The 22,299-nt window shown below is 35.3% G+C and overlaps 1 protein-coding gene across 5 annotated transcripts in view; it reads left to right on the forward strand.

The window, feature by feature from the left end:
* Positions 1 to 22,299, forward strand: part of VPS13C (vacuolar protein sorting 13 homolog C) — a 181,570-nt gene that overhangs the window by 42,471 nt on the left and 116,800 nt on the right. For all 5 annotated transcript variants that reach the window (XM_027553850.1, XM_027553846.1, XM_027553847.1 and 2 more), the window contains 7 exons: positions 5,680 to 5,807; positions 7,326 to 7,432; positions 7,979 to 8,150; positions 9,477 to 9,539; positions 15,244 to 15,373; positions 15,935 to 16,029; positions 21,643 to 21,785. In XM_027553850.1, coding sequence (XP_027409651.1) covers positions 5,680 to 5,807; positions 7,326 to 7,432; positions 7,979 to 8,150; positions 9,477 to 9,539; positions 15,244 to 15,373; positions 15,935 to 16,029; positions 21,643 to 21,785 — 838 coding nt within the window. The remainder of the gene's footprint in view (positions 1 to 5,679; positions 5,808 to 7,325; positions 7,433 to 7,978; positions 8,151 to 9,476; positions 9,540 to 15,243; positions 15,374 to 15,934; positions 16,030 to 21,642; positions 21,786 to 22,299) is intronic.

The raw sequence follows: 22,299 nt of genomic DNA on the forward strand, positions 1-22,299 counted from the left end.
CCCCATTGCCATTTACTTTATTGTTTTGGGTTCGAGTTTATACACCCTTTCTGTGTTTCCTGCCTAGAGAATATCCTTTACATTTGTTGGCGAGCTGGTTTGGTGGTGCTGAATTCTCTCAGCTTTTGCTTGTCTGTAAAGCTTTTGATGTCTCCTTCATATTTGAATGAGATCCTTGCTGGGTACAGTAATCTGGGCTGTAGGTTATTTTCTTTCATCACTTTAAGTATGTCCTGGCATTCCCTCCTGGCCTGAAGAGTTTCTATTGAAAGATCAACTGTTATCCTTATGGGAATCCCCTTGTGTGTTATTTATTGTTTTTCCCGTGTTGCTTTTAACATTTATTCTTCGTTAATTTGATTAATATGTGTCTTGGGGTGTTTTGCCTTGGGTTTATCCTGTTTGGGACTCTCTGGGTTCTTGGACTTGGGTGATTATTTCCTTCCCCATTTTAGGGAAGTTTTCAAGTATTATCTCCTCAAGTATTTTCTTATGGTCTTTCTTTTTGTCTTCTTCTTCTGGGACTCCTATGATTCAAATGTTGGGGCGTTTAACATTGTCCCAGAACTCTCTGAGATTGTCCTCATTTCTTTTAATTCACTTTTCTTTTTTCCTCTCTGTTTCATTTATTTCTACCATTCTATCTTCTACCTCTCTTATCCTGTCTTCTGCCTCCCTTATTCTACTGTTGGTTCCCTCCATAGTGTTCTTTTTATTTCATTTATTGCATTATTCCTTATATATTGACTCTTTTTTATTTCTTCTAGGTCCTTGTTAAACCTTTCTTGCATCTTCTCAATCCTTGTCTTCAGGCTATTTATCTGTGATTCCATTTTGTTTTCAAGATTTTGGATCATTTTCTCTATCATTATTCAGAATTCTTTATCAGGTAGATTCCCTGTCTCTTCCTCTTTGGTTTGGTTTGGTGGGCATTTATCTTGTTCCTTTACCTGCTGGTTATTCCTCTTTCTCTTCATCTCTTTTATATTGCTGTGTTTGGGGTAGCCTTTCTGTATTCTGGCAGTTTGTGGAGTTTTTTTTTTTTTTTTTTTTTATGGTTTTGCACGCTTTATTTTTATGAGAACTATCAACATGTGTTTTCTTTTCTTTTTTTTTTTTTTTACTTTACAATATTGTATTGGTTTTGCCATACATCAACATGAATCCGCCACGGGTGTACACGTGTTCCCCATCCTGAACCCCCCTCCCACCTCCTTCCTCATACCATCCCTCTGGGTCATCGCAGTGCACTAACCCCAAGCTTCCTGTATCCTGCATTGAACCTGGACTGGCGATTCGTTTCTTATATGATATTATACATGTTTTAATGCCATTCTCCCAAATCATTTCCCCCCTCCCTCTCCCACAGAGTCCAAAAGACTGTTCTATACATCTGTGTCTCTTTTGCTGTCTTGCATACAGGGTTGTTGTTACCATCTTTCTAAATTCCATTGTGGAGTTTCCTCATTGTGGGTGGGGTTGTAAGGGTGGCTTTTCAAGGTGTCCTGGTTAGGAAAGCTTGTGTTCTGGTGGGTGAGGCTGGACTTCTCTCTGGAGTGTAATGAATTGTCCAGTAATGAGTTATGAGATGTCAGTGGGTTTTGAGTGACTTTGGGCAGCCTGTATATTGAAGCTCAGGGCTATGTTCCTGTGTTGCTGGAGAATTTGTGTGGTATATCTTGCTCTGGAACTTGTTGGCTTTTGGGTGGTGCTTGGTTTCATTGTAGGTATGGAGGCATTTAATGAGCTCCTGTCGATTAAATGTTCCCTGGAGTCAGGATTTCTCTGGTGTTTTCAGGATTTGGACTTAAGCCTCCTGCTTCTGGTTTTCAGTCTTATTTTTACAGTAGCCTCAAGACATCTCCATTTATACAGCACCGTTGATAAAACATCTAGGTTAAAGATGAAAAGTTTCTCCACAGTGAGGGCCACCCAGAGAGGTTCACAGAGTTACACAGAGAAGAAAAGAAGGAGGGAGATAGAGGTGACCAGGAGGAGAAGAGGGTAAATCAAAAGAGGAGAGAAGAGGGGAAATTAAAGGAGGAGAGTAATCACTTCCTTATGTGTGCTCCACAGTCTGGACTGCTCAGAGATGTTCACGGAGTTATACAGAGAAGAGAAGAGGGAGGAAGGAGAAAGAGGTGGCCAGGGGGATGAAGGGGGGAATCAAAAGGAGAGAGACAGATCCAGCCAGTAATCAGTTCCCTAAGTGTTCTCCACCGTCCAGAACACACAAAGAGATTCATAGGGTTGGGTAGAGAAGAGAAGGGCGAGGGAGGAGATAGAGGCAACTTGGTGGAGAAAAAGGAGAGTCCAATGGGGGAGAGAGCAGTCAAGCCAGCAATTTCGCTCCCAAGTAAAAATGGGTATTGAAGATTGGGTCCTTAAAGGTACAAAATTGATAACAAATACCAAAAAGCAAAGATTAAAAATCTAGAGTAGAGGTTTTATTTTCAAAAACACAATATTAAAGAAAAGGAGAAAAAAAAAGTCACAAAAATTATAAAATATATATATATGAAGTTTGCTTTAAAAATAGGGTCTCTTTTTTTGTGGGGGGCAAAGTAGTGGTAGGTTATAAAAATGAAAATTAGAGGAGTAATAGAGGACTTAAAAATAAAAAATAAAAAAAAATTGAATGATAGTAAAAATAGTAAAAATATATCTAGGACTTTCTGTGGTGGTGTTGTGGGCAGTGTGGGTTCAGTTCATTTTTGGATAGTTCCTTGATCCGGCTTATATTTCTCAAGATCTATAGGCCTCTTCCTATGTAGTCGGTACTATCTACAGGGTTTTAATCTACTGCACCTGTCACTTCCAAGGAGGTTCCTTCTGTTTTAGCTTCTTCTGTTTGCTAGTCTCTTTAATGTCTAATTTCCGCCCTGGCACCAGGGGACGGTGGTAGACACTTTTTAGGCTCACTTGTTCAGTCGTGCTGTGAGGAGGGAGGGACACGGCAAACAAATAACACTGGCGTGTGCTCGCAGTGTCTCAGCCACACTGGTTTGCTCCCGCTCACGACATGTGTGCTTTCCCTGTCTACACTGCTTAGGCTCTAGGTTGCTGTGCCGGGAACTGTCTGAGGCCGGCCCTGGGCTGTGTGCACTTCCCAGGTCTAAGCCACTCAGGTTCAGGTACACGGTAGTTCTCAGAGGCGCAGACTTGGTTGGGCCTGCGTTTTGTGCCCTTCCCAGGTCGGAGCAGCTCAGGTGACCAGGTGTTGGGCGAGCGTGGTGGCTGCAACTTATCGCCTCCCCCGTCCCTGCTGCTCAGTTTTCTGGGTGTACAACTGGCGCACCTTCTGCGGCAGATGTTGACTATCCAGAATCCCAAGAAGTCTTGGTTAGCATGAAGCCTCCTTGCAGTTTGGTAGATAATGCCTCTCTGGGGCTGCGATTGCCTCCTTCCGGCTCTGGCTGCCCTCGCCTGCCTGTTTCCGGAGGGGGATGGGCCGGCCTGCAGCCGGCTAGCTTTGCTCAGTCCTTTGTTCTGTGAGTGGGCCTGGTGGTGTCTTAGGTTAGGGCTTTTTGAGTGGTAGCTATCCCATAATCTGGTTTGCTATCTCAAGTTAGTTCCCTCAGATTGCCCTCGGGGCATTCAGGCCTGGTCCTTACTCTAAGCAATGCAAACCGGGGCCTCCCTGCCCAGCCCCTGCTTGCTAGTGGCAGATGCAGGTGTCTGCGCTGCTTATCCGCTCAGGGAGTTATAGGTGGGCTCATAATCTGTGGGTTTTAATTATTTATTTATTTTTCCTCCGGGTTATGTTGCCCTTTGTGGTTCCAAGGCTCGCCACAGACTTGGCAGTGAGAGTATTTCCTGGTGTTTGGAAACTTCTCTCTTTTCAAAGACTCCCTTCCTGGGATGGAGCTCCGTCCTTACCTCTTTTGTCTCTATTTTTATCTTTTATATTTTTTCCTACTTCCTTTCGAAGACAATGGGCTGCTTTTCTGGGTGCCTGATGTCCTCTGCCAGCATTCAGAAGTTGTTTTGTGGAATTTACTCAGCGTTCAAATGTTCTTTTGATGAATTTGTGAGGGAGAAATTGGTCTCCCTGTCCTATTCCTCCACCATTTTAGGACCGCCTCTAAAATTCTTTTGTATATATTTAGTGTACCTCGTTATGTTTCAGTTTTTATGCCCATGTTCTTCTGTATTCCATACTACTATGGTTCACTGTTGTTTTCTTTTTATTCTTTTATAGCTAACTGCCTTTATATGAGAGTTGGCACTTTTTCTTTATGTCCACAAGCATGCCTGTTTAATGATGGTAAAGCTTTCAGATGCTGTTAGTTTGTCAGAGCATTTAGTTTCATTCATGAAATAACTTGTTTAGAAAAATCTGCAACTTTATTCTTGGGCATGTTTCAATTATAAATAACCTCTAAATAAGTTAAAAAATTTTATATGATCTTTTGTATATTATAAATACTATAAGATATCACAATTTATATAATTTTAATACTATTCACAATTATAATTTAATACATTACTTTTTGTTCTGTCATATTCCCTGATACTCTTTTTTTATACTACTTAACTTCAAGAATATTGTCTTCTTTTGAGTCTAAAACTATATATGTAATAGTCATTTGAAAATTATAAAGTAGTAGGTAATTTTTTCTGGGTAATATGAATTTCATTCATGATTCTGTTCCTAAATTCTAACTATGATTAAATAAGATGAAAGTTAATCAAGTTTTATTTCCTGTCTTGTATTGGTATTTTTTGTGGGGGCATCTCAGGCAATAATGACTATTTTTAAAAAAATTTTTATTGGAGTATAGTTGATTTACAATGTTTTGTTAGTTTCATGTGTGCACCAAAGTGAATCAGTTATCTATCTATCTATCTATCTATCTATATATATATATCCACTTTTTTTAGATTCTTTTCCCATATAAGCCATTACAGAGTATTGAGCAGAGCTCCCTGTGCTATACAGTAGGTCCTTATTAGTTATCTGTTTTATATATTATAGTAATGTGTATATGTCAGTCCCAATGTCCCAATTTATCCATACCCCTGTATTAGTACTTTTAGTGAATAATAAAATCATTAAATATCTTGCAGCAAGGAAGAGAAACATAGTTTTACATAGACTGTAAATAATCAAGATTAGATTGTGTATATTTTGTGCATTTCTTACTTAGAGGCATAGAACACAATCTTCCTCCTTGGAGATTCTACTTTTACCATTGAGTTGGGAATTCTTATTATGTAGATATGCTATGCTATGCTAAGTCACTTCAGTCGTGTCCGACTCTGTGTGACTCCATAGACGGCAGCCTACCAGGCTCCCCTGTCCCTGGGATTCTCTAGGCAAGAACACTGGGGTGGGTTGCCATTTCCTTCTTCAATGCATGAAAGTGAAAAGTGAAAGGGAAGTCGCTCAGTCACGTCCGACTCTTAGCGACCCCATGCACTGCAGCCTACCAGGCTCCTCCATCCATGGGATTTTCCAGGTAAGAGTACTGGAGTGGGGTGCCACTGCCTTCTCCGATTATGTAGATAAATAGGTGCTTAAGTAGTTTTTGGTGATTATTTTTTTTTAATATTTTTAAAAATATATTTTTGATGATTTTTCTTTACTTTCAAGGTAACAGTGTTCTCATAATTATTTACAGTTTTTCATAGGTAAGGGCATATAAACATATCTTATGTCTTCCCATCTTGTGTAAGTTTTTCAGCCAATATCAGCCTCTGCAAAACTTTACATGAATCCTTATGCAGAAACAGAGCTCAAAACACCTAAACTTGATTGGAACATAGAAGTACAAAATATTGCAATTGAACTGACCAAACCTCAGGTAAGATTCATTTAAGGACTTCCAGCTTTGAGTAGCCTTGAATCTCAACAGCTTTTGTCCTCTGTGACTGTTCTTTCTTCACTGCTCTGGTGGTTCTTTTGGTTTGTTATTGTTGAGTTTTGATTCCTCAAAATAGATTATATGTATTATTTTAAAATAAATACCAAATATAAGAAATAGTTTTCTTTCATTTTTTATGATTTTCATCTTATTGGTAGAGAATCCTACCAAATTATAGTATATGGCATGGTTCCATTTAATTCCCAGTTCTTGATGAAAAATTTTAATGGTTTTATTTTCCTTCCTCAGATTTTAATAGCAGACACTCTTACATTAAATATTGTTTACTTAATTTTTAGAACAGCTGTGTTGTCAGTTTTTTTTCCTTTACTTGTTTCTCAAGTTTGGTTATGTACCTAAGGAGTTTCAATAACTAATTTGGAGAACTGGAAGTGAAAGGAGGATGAGGGCTTTATAGTTAATTGAACTTTTGGCTCAGTGCAGTCCAGTACACATATAATGCAAGTTATATGTGGAATTTTAAATTTTATAGTAACTACATTAGCAAAGTAAGAAAAGAAGAAATTAATTACTAAAATTAATGACATTTTATTTAACTTAACCTACCCAAATATTATCATTTCAACATGTGAAAAGTGAAGTCACTCAGTTGTGTCCAGCTCTTTGCATCCCCACGGACTGTAGTCTACCAGGCTCCTCTGTCCATGGGATTTTCCAGGCAAGAGAACTGGAGTTGGGTGCCATTTCCTTCTCCATAGGATCTTCCCGACCCATGAATCAAACCCGTGTCTTCTGCATTGTAGGCTTTACCATCTGAGCCACCAGGGAAGTGGTGATTACATTTCAACATGTAATCAAAATTAGAAATTGTTACAATATTTTATATCCTTTTATTTTTTAAGTCTTCAAAATTTGGAGTATGTTTTACACTTACAAATACATTTAAGTTCATGCTATCCACATGATAAGTACTGGTTACTCTTAGGTTAGACCTCTCCTTTCTTTATCTTCTCATTGTGTGTGTGTGTGTTTTCCTCCATGTGAGTTGTTTGTATTGGTGGTTAAATAATTTTATCTTGCTTTAGTTATGCAATAATTCCCTGGAGCAATTTGGAAACTTAGCTTATAGGTTGCCACTACTTGAAATGATGGTCCAGAGGAAAGTATGTTTGGTTTTAGCACTAAGCGAGTTTCATGTCAGTAGTAACAGATACCGTATTTCATTGGTTCTAAGATTTACATTTATATCACACTTTAATATATCTGAAAATGGCATGTATATTATTATTAGTGGTATGATGTTTAATCAGCAGTGCTTAATATTATCTTACAATTGGTGGTTTCTTAACTTTGATGAAATATATTATTGAATTACCAAGCAGCTATGGTATTCATTGTTCAGATAATTTGAAATCTCACTAGGCAGAAAATATAATAAAATTTGGTATTTATCCATGTTGTGATGTAACAGATGTAACTTGGTTTTTGTTTTTATAGTACTTAAGTATGATCGACCTTTTGGAGTCAGTGGATTACATGGTTAGAAATGCTCCTTACAGAAAATATAAGCCTTATTTACCACTTCATACCAATGGTCGACAATGGTAAGTTAGAATTTTTAAAAAAATATTTTATGTAATCATATGATTAGGAACTCTCAGAGCTAACAGACCTTGAAAGACATGTAACAAAGCCACTTTTTTTTTTAATAGACATTAGAGGGCTTTTATATTATGTCCTTGTTACTTTTTTTATAAACACATTCTCCTGTACTCTTGCTCCTAGATTAAATTCTTAACTCAGCATTCAAGACTTTCAACATTTTTTTGATCATATTGCCCTTCAGTCATGCATGTGAACTCAGTGTCACAAATATATTGGGATATTATTAATTTCACACAGCATGTCATTTTGTGTCTTTATTATTTTGCTTTGACACACCCTCTTCCTGGAATGGTTTGCTTATTTCATAATGTATTTAAGTCAGAGAATTGAAGTATTGGGGAACTGAAATATTATGGCTGAACCTTTGTAAGAATACAGTTAATAAGAACAAAATAAGTAACAGTGTAGCTGTAAAATGTCAGTGCTGTTTTCCTGCTTTTTAAACCTTCATATTCCAATGTGCATTAACAAAATTTGGTTTACAGGTGGAAATATGCAATCGATTCTGTTCTTGAAGTTCATATAAGAAGGTATACACGGATGTGGTCATGGAGTAACATAAAAAAACACAGGCAATTGCTCAAGAATTATAAAAGTGCCTATAAAAATAAGCTAACCCAGACTAAAGTCCCAGAAGAAATACAGAAACAAATTCAGGTATATCTTGCATGTATTGGGAAGGTGTTATTTGTTAAATCATCCTTAAGTATTAATTTTTCTAGATATAAATTTAAAGACAATTTTAGGAAGAACAATACTGAGTTCTTTTTGAGAGAACTGTATGGAAAATGCAAAGTGTTTTTACCTGTTTTTTCCCTTTAAAAATACCTTGCTAATATCAGCCTACTATAAACTATTTGGAGAAACGTGTTTAGTTTTTATAATAATATTTAGAAAATCAGTATCAGAGCTGTTTGAGTATGTAATTATTATTAGCTAAATATGTATTGTTTATTTTGTTAGTGGCTTTTTTTTAAGAGTTCAGAGTATTTGTAAAAAAATAGTTCTTATTCCTTAAGATAGGAGTCTTATTTACCCTCTTTTGAAATACAGAAAAACACTGTACTAAATATATAATTTATTTGTAAAAAAAAATAGTTCTTATTCCTTAAGATAGGAGTCTTATTTACCCTCTTTTGAAATACAGAAAAACACTGTACTAAATATATAATTTATTTGTAAAAAAAATAGTTCTTATTCCTTAAGATAGGGGTCTTATTTACCCGCTTTTGAAATACAGAAAAACACTGTACTAAATATTTAATTTGCTGAATATCATCTGGTTTTGATTATATCACTATTTTTGCCATAAATTCATAATGTAAAGAATTAATTGTTATTCTGAAATATATGACAATCACTAGTATTATATATTAGGAAAAGCATCAATTTTCTCAACATCTTAGATCTGTTATTTTCATGTATAAAATGGAGATAGTATGTATCTTACACTCTTGTGGGAATTGCATGAAATAACAGATAGAACATCTGACAAATAGGTCATCCAGTACATATTAGATTCCCCTTACATAAATTCCCCAAGTCAGTTTCTGCTTTGGCATACTTGACTTGAAGAATTTTACATTCTTAAATTTTGTATTTTATTAAGGTGACTTTAGTATAATGATTGTAAAATAGCATGGAGAAGAGGGAGTCCAAAGTAACAACCATAAGGCCAATACCTAAAACAGGTCCCCCTCTTAAATATTTTTGTTTCCATTTGCATGTATGGCTGTCTCTATATTGTTTTGGTTTCATTAAAATTCTTACTTTCATATTTAACGAGGATTTACTTTTTTGCAAAACTATTTTCACATTGCAAAATGTAAAAATGTAAAAGCCAAATATCTGTTCAAATTTATACTTACACTTTCATTAGATCACAGATACTGTTTGTTCATGGACTGGAATAAGCCTAGAAATATATATGAAAAAAATTTAATGACCATTTTCTTTGTTTACAAGTGTCCCTTTGTTTTATAGGACTTGGAGAAGATACTAGATGTTTTTAACATAATTTTAGCAAGGCAACAAGCACAAGTTGAGGTAATCATTTTTATTAGCTGATTTTATGTTTTAAATGGCTTAATACTACTCCTTTAAACCTGGAATCAAGAATTTAAGTTGCATAGAAAGTTGTTTAGATTTACTCAATTGATAATAAAGGTTGAATTTTCATGGCTCAGTCTCAGGAAAAAATAAAATTCGAATATTGTGGGGAAAAAAACCTCAGTAGTATGAAGGGGGAAAATTCCTAATTTTATAACAAAATTTTTGCTGGTCCCCCAAAAGAAAGTAAGTAAAAGTCAAACATAGTTCTAGCAACACAGAATGCAGGTGTTACCATTTTGATATGTAGGCTTCCAGTTTTTCTCTCATGCATATGTCCCTAGTTACTTACGCTTTGTAGCTCCTATTTCTTTCCCTTTATTTCCTCTTCCTTCCCTTCCTTCACCCATCTTCTTTTTTCCCTCCTTCTCTCTTCTCTTCCTTCCTTCCTTTTCTTTTTTTCTAAAATTGAATTCAGTCTCTTTGTAATACTTTCAGTACTTACAATCTTTTTGTAGTAATAATTACTGACTTACCTTACTTGGTAACTTCTCCTCTTTGTTCCTTGTCATTTCTATTATTCTGTAACATAACTTTTCTGGTAATTAAGATATAGTTAGGGAGATGGTGATGAACATGCACACACTACTGTATTTAACATGGATCACCCATAAGGACCCACTGTATAGCAGATGGAATTCTGCTCAGTGTTATGTAGCAGCCTGGATGCGAGGCGAGTTTGGGGGAGAATGTATACATATGTATGTGTGGCTGAGTCCCTTGCTGTTCACCTGAAACTGTCACAACATTGCTCATCGGCTTTGTTGTTGTTCAGTCGCCCAGTCGTGTTTGACTCTTTGCGACCCCATGTACTGCAGCATACCAGGGCTCCCTTTCCCTCACCACCTCCCAGAGTTTGCCCAGTCCATGTCTGATTTTCACTGGTGATGCCATCCAACCATCTCACCCTCTGTCACCGCCTTCTCCTCCTGCCTTCAATCTTTCTCAGCATCAGGGGCTTTTCCAATGAGTTTGGCTCTCTTAAGGTGCATTTCAGCAAAGCGCTGAAGAACATGAGGGAGTCAACCAGAAAGATACCTGAGGAAAAAGTATACCAGGAATAAGTAGTAGAGCAAGCTGAAAGGTTTTGGGCTAGGAGCACATCTGACTCATTCAGGGTTCTAAGTAGAGTGGTGAAAGAGAGGAGACACCGGTGGCTGTGGTTAGTGAGGTCAGAGAAGTGAGGTGCTAGAGGAGGGGGAGAGGTGCTTGTCAGTATTGAGGAGGGTGTCAGATTGTGGAAAGTGTTATAAGCAGTTGTGTGGATTTGGGCTTATATTCTGAGTTGAGGAGCTATTTTGAGAACAGAATGATATAATCCAATGTAGATTTTTAAACATTACTCTGGCTGCTCCTTTGAAAACAAAAGCCCATAGAGGGACAACAAGGATGAAAGCAGGGAGGACAATTAGGATGCTATTGAAATATTTGAGGTGAGAGATAATAGAAGTTTGGCTGAGAGTAGTGGCAGCAGAGGTGATGAGAAAGGCTCAAACCCTGGAAATATTTTGAAGATAGAGCCAATATTTCCCATCTAATTAGATACGGGTTTTATGAAAGAGAGGTTGAAAGTGACTATAGGGATTTAGGCTTGGAGCAGTTGGGAAGGATGGAGTTGCCGTGAAATGGGATGGGGAAGACTAGATGGAACATGCTTGGGTGAGATGGGAGAAGATCAGGAGTTCTTTCTGGGACTGATAATTTAAGCTATCATATATTAACTTGGAGATAGGGAGTATGCAGTTGGATGCATGAATGTGGAGTTTGGAAGAGAGGTCTGTGCTGGATATATATACACATTTAGAAGGGGTCAGAACATAGATGTTATTTAAAAAGCCATGGCATTGGATGAGATCACCTAAGTTAGAGTACCTGGAGCTTAGAGTACCTGGAGTCCAAAGACCCAAAGTCTATGTATTGTTTATAGGTCAAAGAAGTGAGAGCTGTGGTTACCATGGAGGAGTTGCCAGAGAGGTAGGCTGAAAGCTCTATGACTGTAATAACCTCAAAGTCAAGTGAAGAAAAGATGTCAGCGAACAGGAAGTGATCAGCTGTGACAGATGCATCTCATTGGGCAACTGAAATAAGGACTGAGGATTTATCAAATTTGGGATGTTTCAGCCATTATTTCTTCAAATAATTTTTTAGTTCCTATTTCTTCCTTCTTTCCTTCTTGGTCTCCAAATTTCAAATGTGTATATGTGTATATATATATAATATACACACATACACACATATATGTGTGTGTGTATATATGTATATATACACACAACACAAACATGTATGTGACCATAGGTTCTTGAGGTCTTGTTCATTTTTTTCCTTTAATCTTTTTTTCCTCTCTGTTCTTTTGATTGGATAGTTTCTCTTAATCTCTTTTCAAGCTTACTTTTCCCTCTGTTATCTCCATTTTACTATTGAACCCATCTTCATTTTTTTATTTCAGATATTGTATCTTCCAGGTCTAGAATTCTTACTGAATTCCTTTTTATAGTTTCCATTTCTCTACCGAAAATTTCAGTCTTTTTAGTAATTTCTAAAAGCAGAGACATTACTTTGCCAACAAAGGTCCGTCTAGTCAAGGCTATGGTTTTTCTTGTGGTCATGTATGGATGTGAAAGTTGGACTGTGGAGAAAGCTGAGCACGGAAGAATTGATGCTTTTGAACTGTGGTGTTGGAGAAGACTCTTGAGAGTCCCTTAGACTGCAAGGAGATCCAACCAGTCCATTTTAAAGGAAATCAGTCCTGGGTGTTCTTTGGAAGGACTGATGCTAAAGCTGAAACTCCAATACTTTGGCCACCTCATGCGGAGAGTTGACTCATTGGAAAAGACTGATGCTGGGAGGGATTGGGGGCAGGAGGAGAAGGGGATGACAGAGGATGAGATGGCTGGATTGCATCACCGACTCGATGGACATGAGTTTGGGTGAACTCCGGGAGTTGGTGATGGACAGGGAGGCCTGGCGTGCTGCAATTCACGAGGTTGCAAAGAGTCGGACACGACTGAGCGACTGAACTGAACTGAATGTATTTCTGTTTATCTCATGTAACATGGATACAGTGACCCTGTGATAGTTTAAACATCTTGATTATATGAGTATTGGCATCTGTAGACTTTTCCCCTTGAGAAATGGTCACATTTTTCTTTTTTTCTTTGTCTGTTTTGTTTTTGTATGTCAGGTAATTTTGGATTGTATTCTGGATGATGTGACTATTATGTGTCCTTTGGAAAATGTTTGATATTTTGTATTAACACACAGTCTGGTTTGGTTTTGATTTTAAGTTGGGTTTTGCCTTCTGTGGATAGCAGTTTAAATCTCAGTTCAGTTCTTTCAGCCTTTGGTGTGATGGTTTGAGTCTGTTTTGCACATGAGTAATACAGGAGTTTGAGACTTGTGCAGATGATTTATATCCTGCTTCAGGTCTCTAAACTTGTGCTGCTTTCATTTAGATCAGTTTCATACTGAACTGAAAGTTCATCATTGGATTTAGCCATAAAGAAATCATTTAAAGAGCAAATTTTATGGGATATTATAGGTAGAAATTTGATAGGAATGAGAGAAGGTGGAAGATGAGGAATTGGAGAGAGTAAGCACAGGCAGTCCTGATACTTCATTGTAAGTGGAAAACAAGATAAAGCGTGGCAACTGGTGGGCATTGTGAAGTCAAGGAAAGGTTTTCTAAGTTACTTTTGTGGCTCAGATGGTAAAGAAACTGTCTGCAATGCAGGAGACCCGGGTTCAATCCCTGGGTAGGGAAGATCCCTTGAAGAAGGGAATGGCAACCCACTCCAGTATTCTTGCCTAGAGAATTTCATGGACAGAGGAGCCTGATGAGCTACAGTCTATGGAATTGCAGAGAATCGGACATGACTGAGTAACTAACACTTTTGTTTCTTTAAAAAAAATACTGTGTTCTGTTTTATATAGTATTCCATAGAATTGTTTATCCAACATAATTTTGAATAACTGACTCATATTCCATTCTGTTCGTGCACTGGAATTTGCTTCACAATTTCCTCCTGGTTATATTTAATTATAAATGACACTACAGTGAATAGCCTTGTCGTCACATTTTCCGAAGCATTTCTAATTTTTTTAAGGACAAATTCCCCAAGGTGGGTCAGAGAGTGTCTGAGTATTTTAAAAGGTATTTGCTACTGCTGTGGATTGTTCCTATGAATTAGAGGAGTAGTTTTCCAGAAGAAACAGTTAATTCCAATCCTCCTTAAATTAAGTGGCTTCAATTTAATTGGTATTCTTAATAACACTTACCAGTTGCTTGAAAATTGAAGGAAGAAGATAAATTAGTTGTTGTAGCTAAAGAAGGGCGGGATGTAGATGAAGAGATGACAATTAGATTCATTCCAAATTGATGCTTTTTCATTATAATAGAAAATCTGCAGGGCCAGAGAGTTTAGAATGTGGGCTGAGGATTGGCTAAAGTTATTTACCTTGGCCCCTTAGCTAGATAAGGAAGGGAAGTGAAGGCAACAGAGGTGGTATTTAGGAAAAAGTGAAAGGGATCTGCATCCCTCTTCATATTAGGTTTTATACACATTGTAAAAGTTCTTTTTGGTCTCATATAGATATATTTTACTGTGGAAAATAAAAATGCATACTAATCTATGCTAGGAGAACAAAGAAATTAAATATTATTTCATATAGAATACAAACCAGCCAGCTATATATTTTTTTACCCATTGCATTTCTAACTCTTGAAGATGGATAAAGCTTGACAAAAGATAGTTACAACTGAGATATAATGGAAAACATTAATGATTTTGTGGACAGATACAAACCTGTTTCCCTATATAATATCTACTTGTCAAAGATAGCTTAGTTTAAATTGAGTTGTTAATCAAACTATTCTCTTTACTATATAATTCAGCTCTTTTCTTTAACTTTGCTTTTGGATTATTTCACTTTTTGGTATACACTGAAGCTTGCAGTATGTTACCAATTCACTACCAATTTAAAATATTTTAAATTTAAAGTGGGAAAATTATTTACTTATTCAGGGAATGAGAAGAGTCTAAATTACTTAACCCCTTCATTCTTTTTATCCTTTCGTTTTCCACTCTTGAGTTATTCATCTGTATTTTACTAAAAAGGGGTGAAGACAAGGAGCAGCAGATAAGCCAAGATTTGTTGAGAAAGGATGAAATGAGATTTGAGCACTTTTTAATTTTATTTATATTCTGTCCCCAAACTATGTTCATAGTTAGCAAGTCAACAGTGTGTATGGATTATGAAATGGGATTGTTAAATTTTATTTTTGAGATCACGTATCTTCCTTTCAGGGAACTTTTCATTTTAAAAACCTGCTTTCCTCTTGACTTCTTACCTTATAAATTTAGAAAACACATTGCTCAGAAGAATTTTACTTGAAACTTTATCTGAATCACTCACAAAATGCAGCTTCATCAGAAAGCTGTCAGTACGTGTGGAAAGTAATTAATAGTGAGATTGTATTAACCAGATAATGCTGAGAATCAGTTCAGAAGGAACTAGCTGTATTGACTGCTTTTAACTTTATGTAGTGTTAAAAAAAAATGTAACCACTGTTCTTACCTGCCTGGACCTGAAAGTGAAGAGGGCATTTATTCTTTAATTAAATTTTTTGATTTTTAATTTTTAGGTGATTCGATCAGGGCAAAAATTGAAGAAAAAGTCTACTGACACAGCTGAGAAACGTGGAGGCTGGTTTAGTGGGTTTTGGAGTAAGAAGGAATCTAAGAAAAAAGATGAAGAATCTTTGATTCCTGAAAGTAAGTTCTAAGTCTTATGACTTATTGCACACTGGTAAGGAAAAAATATATAAATTCTGCTTTAGCTAGTTAGTTGAATTTTATTCTGTAATAATTTTGAAGTAAAAGTAGCTCAGTATAGTAAACATATAAGCAGATATATCAGGATGAAACATTTCCATGTTTATTTAAAAGGAAGCTTTGAATTTTTGAGAAAAGTCATTTGTGTAAAAATTTGAAAATTGAAATTCAAAAATCTCACATGTGGCATTCTTTATTGTTACTTTTTACATGGATATTTAATTAGATATTTCACTTAATTTTTAAAATACTTAGGAAATTGTAAAATTTCTATGTGACACATGAATTGCCTTAATGTTATGTCTGCATTTTCTTGACCTAAATAAGCAAAATACATGATCTTTAACAAGTCAACATAGTATACTAGAGGAAATTACTTTGCTGCTTTTGCTTCAGCATTTGTGTCTATAAATTTAGGCCACCTGTTAATTTGTTTTGATTTTATTCACAGTCTCTGTAAAACTGAAGCAGTTGATTTCTTAAAATATTGTCTTTTTATAGCTATTGATGACCTTATGACACCAGAGGAAAAAGATAAGCTCTTCACGGCTATTGGTTATAGTGAGAGCACCCACAACCTAACTTTACCCAAGCAGGTAATTATTTAGGTGGTAATTATTCAGGTGGTTTCATTTTTCTGTACTATCTTGAATTGGATTAAACAAGTATTGATTTTTAGAGTAGCTAATAAAAACATGTTGCAATTTGTTTCTGCTTTGTTGTTGTTCAGTCGCTAAGTCATGTCCGACTCTTTGCCACCTCATGGTCTGCAGCACACCAGGCTCCTCTGCCCTCCTCGACTTCCCAGAATTTGCTCAAATTCATGTCCATTGAGTTGGTGATGCTAATCCAGGACCACAGTGTGAAAGTTTTGCTTTACTGTTTGTTAAATGTTTCAGTCAGACCTTACCATTTAAAACTGTCTCCAACTTTCGGTATACTTGCTTTAATGAGTGTGAGAATAACCTGATAAAAAGTACTTATTGCAGAGGTAATTAAGTCTTTTAAAATTTTATCTTTCTTGTGTATGTGAAATAGAACTCCTGTATGAAAGAGTGAGCAAAATCAAAATGTGTTGCTCATTGGATTTGTCATAAAGCACAACTGTATAATTACCATCAAGGTTAATTTATGGACCTTGGCAATAGGGCATTATTTTGAGATCCATCTCTGTTCTTTGACTAGTTGTATTTTGCTCATTTTCATTGCTGTGTAGGTATTTTCATTTGGAAATACCACTTTATTCATACTTTTGTTGATTGGCATTTGGGTTGTTCCTGTTTTTTGGTTGTTATGCTATTAACTGCTTGTAAATGTCTTTTAGTGGGTATATGAGGTTTTCTGCTCATTAAATCCTTTGTAATGGAATTGCTGTATCATAGGATATGAGTATATTTAACTTTAATAGATTCTGCTAAATACTTTTCCAATGTGGAGAACATTTCTATCAATAGTATATGAGGATTCTCATTATTCCATGTCTTTACCAACTCTTATCATTATCAGTCCTTTAAATTTATCCATTCTAAATGGTGAGTATATAGTATTTCATTGTAGTTTTAATTTGTATTTCTTGGATAACTGAAGAGGTTTTTCACTTTCTTGTATATCTTCTTTTGTGAAGTGACTTTTGAGTCTCTTGTTTCTTATTGGGTTGTCTTTTTCTTGATGATTTGTAGAAGCCTTTTATGTATTTGTTACATTAAATTGCATGACATCCCTAGAAATTATTCATCTGATAACTGGAAGTTTGTAGCTTTGACTGCCTCCATGTATTTCCCCCAAACCCTGCTCCCTGTTCCTAGTAACCAACAGTCTATTTTCTGTTTTTGTGAGTCTTTTCTTTTTAGGTTCCACGTGTAAATGACTTACTTCACTTAGCATAATGTCCTCAAGCTACATGCATGTTGTTGCAGGATTTCCTTCCTTTTTATGGCTAAATAATATACCATCATGTATATCCATACCACATTTTCTTTATTTTTTCATCTGTCCTTGGAAAGTTAGGCTGTTGGAGTGTCTTGGCTGTTGTGAATAATGCTGCAGCGAACGTGGGGGTGCACATATCTCTTTGGGATATTGATTTTATTTCCTTCAGGTAAATATCCAGATGTGGAATTGCTGGGTCATGTAGTATGTCTCTATTTAATTTTTGAGAAACCTCCTCATTGGTTTTTATACTGATGATACTAATTTGTGGGCTTCCCAGGTGGCTCAGTGGTAAGGAATCCTCCTACCAGTGCAGGAGACTCAGATTTAATCCTTGGGTTGGGAAGATCCCTTGGAGAGGGAAATGGCAACCCACTCTAGTGCTCTTGCCTGGGAAATCCCATGGGCAGAGGAGCCTGGTGGGCTACCTTTTGTGAGGTCACAAAAGAGTTGGACATGACTTAGTGACTAAACAACAACAGTACCAGTTTACATTCCCACCCACAGTGTACAAGGGTGGGAATGTAAATTGGCATAGAATGATAGCCATTCTAAGAGGTATGAAGGGATACCTCATTGTGTTTTTTTTTTCCTAAAGTACATTGACTGTATTTTCCTCCATATAAAGCTATTGCTTAATCTTTTTAAATTGAAGTATAGTTGATTTACACTATTATGTTAGTTTCAGGTGTACATCATAGTGATTTAATATTTTTATAGATTAGCCTCCATTTAAAGTTCTTAGAAAATAATGACTATATTTCCCTGTGACATATAATGTATCTCTGTTGCTTATTATTTTATATATAATAGTTTGTACCTTTAACTGGATTATTTGTTCTTTTGCTGTTGAGTTATATGAGTTCCTTTTGTATTTGTCTTATTAACCCCTTATCAGGTATGTGGTATACAAATATTTTCTCCCATTCTGTTGATTGCATTTTCATTTTGTGATTTTGTTTTTTTCTGTGCAGAAGCTTTTTAGTTTGATGTTGTCCTGCTTGTTTATTTTTGCTTCTCTTCTGCTCAGTGTCATATCCATTGAATCATTGTCAAGATTGCCACCAAGGAGCTTTTTCTCTATGTTTTCTTCTAAGAGTTATAGTTTTAGGTCTTATATTTAAGTCATTAATCCGTTTCTAGTTATTTTTTTGTGAGTGGTGTAAGACAGGTGACCAATTTCATTCTTTTGCACATGAATATCCAGGTTTTTTAAGCACCATTTAATAAAGAATATCTTTGGCCTGTTGAATATTCTTGATTATTTTGTCAAATATTAATAGACCATATGTGTATGAATTTATGTCTGTGCTCTTGATTAAGTACTATTGGTCTGTGTGCCTATTCTAATGCTAGCACCATACTGTTTTGATTTCTGTAGCTTTGTAATATAGTTTGAAATTAGGACATGTTGTGCCTCTAGCTTTGGTTTTCTTTCCCCTCAAGATTGCTTTTGCTATTCATGGTCTCTCGTAGTTCCATGCAAAATGCCATTGAAGTCTCGTAGGGATTTCATTGAATCTATAGATTACTTTGGGTAGTATGTACATTTTAAGAATCCATAAATAAGACATAGCTTTTCTGTTTATGTTTTCTTTAGTTTCGTTCATGACTATCTTTTAGTTTTCAGTGTAGAGATCTTTCAGCTCTTTGGTTAAGTTTATTCCTAAGTATTTTATTGTTTTTTTTTTTTTTTTTTTTTTGCTGTTGTAAATGGGATCACTTAAATTTTTTTTCTCAAATAACTCAAGAAACACAACTGACTTTCATTTGTTAATTTTGTATCCTGCAACTTTACTGAATTTTTTCATTAGTTCTTTTTTTGATGGAATCAAGGGTTTTCTCTATGTAAGAGGATACCATGTGCAAAGACAGGAATTTTTCCTTCTTTCTTTCTAATTTGGATACATTTTGTTTCTTTTTCTTGCCTGATTGCTCTTGCTATCATATCAGATACTATGTTTAATAGTAGTAGTGAGAGTGGGCACCCTTGTTTTGTTCGTAATCTTAGAGCAAGAACTTTTTTACCTTTCAACATTGAGTATGATATTAGCTGTGGGCTTGTCATGCTGAGGTTGATTCTTTCTATACCATATTCCTTGAGAGTTGTTATTTTGAATGGGTGTAGACTTGTGTCAAATGGTGGTTTTTTTTTTTTTTTTTTCACCTATTGAAATAGTCATGTGATTTTTATCCTTTTATTCATGTGATGTGTTATATAAGTTATTTTCATTTGTTGAACCAACCTCACATCCTTGAGAGGAATCCTAATTGATTATGGTGTATGGTCTTTTTATCCACTCCTGCACTCTTGCCTGGAAAATTTCATGGACAGAGGAGCCTGGTAGGCTACAGTCCATGGGGTCGCAAAGTCAGACATGACTGAGCGACTTCACTTCTTTTCTTTCTTTGATTATTCATTCAATCTCCTTCATTATTGGTTTATTCAGATTTTCTGTTTCTTCATGATTCATTCTTGGTAGATTATGTGTTTCTCAGTATTTATCATTTTCTTCTAGATTTTGCAATTTGTTGGTGGATAGCTGTTCATAGTAATCACTTATGATCTTTGGTATTTTTATGGTATCAGTTGTTATGTCTCTTCTTTAATTTATCATTTTATTTATGTGTTGTCTTTTTTTGTTGTTAGTCTATCTAAAGTTTGTCAGTTCTGTTTTTCTTTCCAAAGAACAAATTCTTAGTTTTGTTAATCTCCATCGTGTTTTTATTTTCTATTGTATGCTCTATTTCATTTATTTCTGCTGTAATCTTTATGATTTCCTTTATTCTTCTAACTTTGGGCCTAGTTTGTTCTTTCATAATTCTTTAAGGTGTGAAGCTAGGTTGTTTACTTGAGATCTTTCTTTTTTCTTGATGTAGGCATTCATCACTATAAATTTTCCTCTTAAAACTGCTTTTGCTGCACCCAGTAAGTTTGGTATGTTGTATTCCCATTTTTGTTGTCTCATAATAGTTTTTGTTTTCCATTTTGATTTCTTTCTTGATCCAGGAGTATATCCAGGAGTGTGTTGTTTAATTTCCATGTATTTGTGAGTTTTGTACTGTTCTTATTATTGATTTTTAGTTTCATTTCATTGTGGTTGAAAGATACTTGATATAATGTGTACTTTCTTGAATATTTTGAATTTTTTTTTTTTTTTTTATGGTTAAGTGTATGATCTATCCTAGAAAATATTCTGTGTATTCCAGAAGAATATTCTGTTGCTATTCGGTGGAACATTCTATGTATGTCTGAGAAATCCACTTGGCTTGTAGTGTTATTCATATCCATTGTTTCCTCATTGTTTCTGTCTGGATGATCTCTCCCTTGTTGAGAATGGAGTATTGAAGTCCCCAGTTAATATTATATTGCTGTCTATTTCTTTTGGTTCTGTTAGATTTATATATTTAGGTGCTCCAGTGGATACATAATATATTTATAATTGTTATCTCTTCTTGATAGTTTGACCCCTTTATCTTTATATAATGACCTTCTTTGTCTTTTCTGACCATTTTTAATTTAAAGTTTTTTTTATGGTGTAGGTATAGCTATCCTGTTTTTTGGTTAATGTTTGCTTGAAATATCTTTCTCCATCTCTTCACTCTTAGTCTGTGTGTGGCTTTAAAGCTAAAGTGAGTCTCTTGTAGGCAGCATACCATTGTATCTTTTTTTTAAATTCATTTTGCCAGTTTCTGTCTTTTGATTGGAAAATTTAATTCATTTACTTTTAAAGTAACTACTGATAGATAAAGATTTATTATTTACATTTTGTCAGTTGCTTTCTGACTCTTTTATAGATTCTGTGTTCCTCCTTTTCTTCTTGTGTTGTTTGATGAGAATCATCTTTCTGGTTATCTGTCTTACCTTTAGTCTTGACCTATCAATTTTGGGAGCAGGATTTATTTTTCTCCATGTCTTATTAACTCTCCAAAGTCATTAAGCAGATGTTCTTTGAATGTTGTTCAGTTTTTGAGCTAGATGATTGATCTGAATTAATTTACTTTATTGAAAGCTACTGAATTGAATATTTAGGCCACAAAATATTTTATCATTTCATTTTTTATTACCTTAAAAACTAAGAGAAGTTAATTTTGAATCTTTTGCAATTTTGTATTATTGGGTTTTCTAATGTCCTTTTTTTTTTATGGTGAACATAGTGATGCAAAGACCAACCATGTTGTTTTTTAGATCATTTTATAATTTAACAATTTTAAATATGAAGAAATTATTAAAGTAATTTCTTAAAATTTAACCATTTTCATTAATTTTTTTCATTTAGTATGTTGCTTATATAGTGGCACTGAAGTTAGTAAGCACCTCAATTACAATAAGAGAAAATAGAAATATTCCAGAAATACTGAAAATTCAGATAATTGGTCTTGGAACTCAAGTATCTCAGCGACCAGGAGCACAAGCACTTAAGTAAGTTTTAAAAACATATTATTTCAATTTTTATTTCTAGGTGTGACTTCAAGCCAAAAAAATATAGTATAGTTAGCATAAAAAATTGATTAATAGTAATTCCTCTCTGTTTTTTTTCGTTTAGCATGTGAGTATGGTCATTTTATTTGAGTTTGTTTTGTTATGAAACTATGTGAGAAGCTCATTATTTGTTCTCTTGCTTCTTTCCTTCACAAATATTTCTTGTATACTGTTCAGTTCATGGATTTGTTACTATGAAGGCTATGCATAAGAATAGTAACTTTTTGTTTTCAAGGTGTTTATGGTATAGATGATAAGAGAAGGAATACAGAAAGTTAACGTAAAATCTGTATAATAATTGGATTGGCCAAAAAGTTTGTTTGGGTTTTTCCTTAAGATATTTTGTGCTTCCCAGGTGGTGCTGGGAAAAGTGGTAAAGAGCCTGCCTGCCAGTGCAGCAGACATAAGAGATATGGGTTTGATCCCTGGGTGGGGAAGATCCCCTGGAAGAGGG

Source organism: Bos indicus x Bos taurus, chromosome 10, assembly GCF_003369695.1.
Source record: "Bos indicus x Bos taurus breed Angus x Brahman F1 hybrid chromosome 10, Bos_hybrid_MaternalHap_v2.0, whole genome shotgun sequence".
In the NCBI taxonomy this organism is placed as follows: domain Eukaryota; kingdom Metazoa; phylum Chordata; class Mammalia; order Artiodactyla; family Bovidae; genus Bos; species Bos indicus x Bos taurus.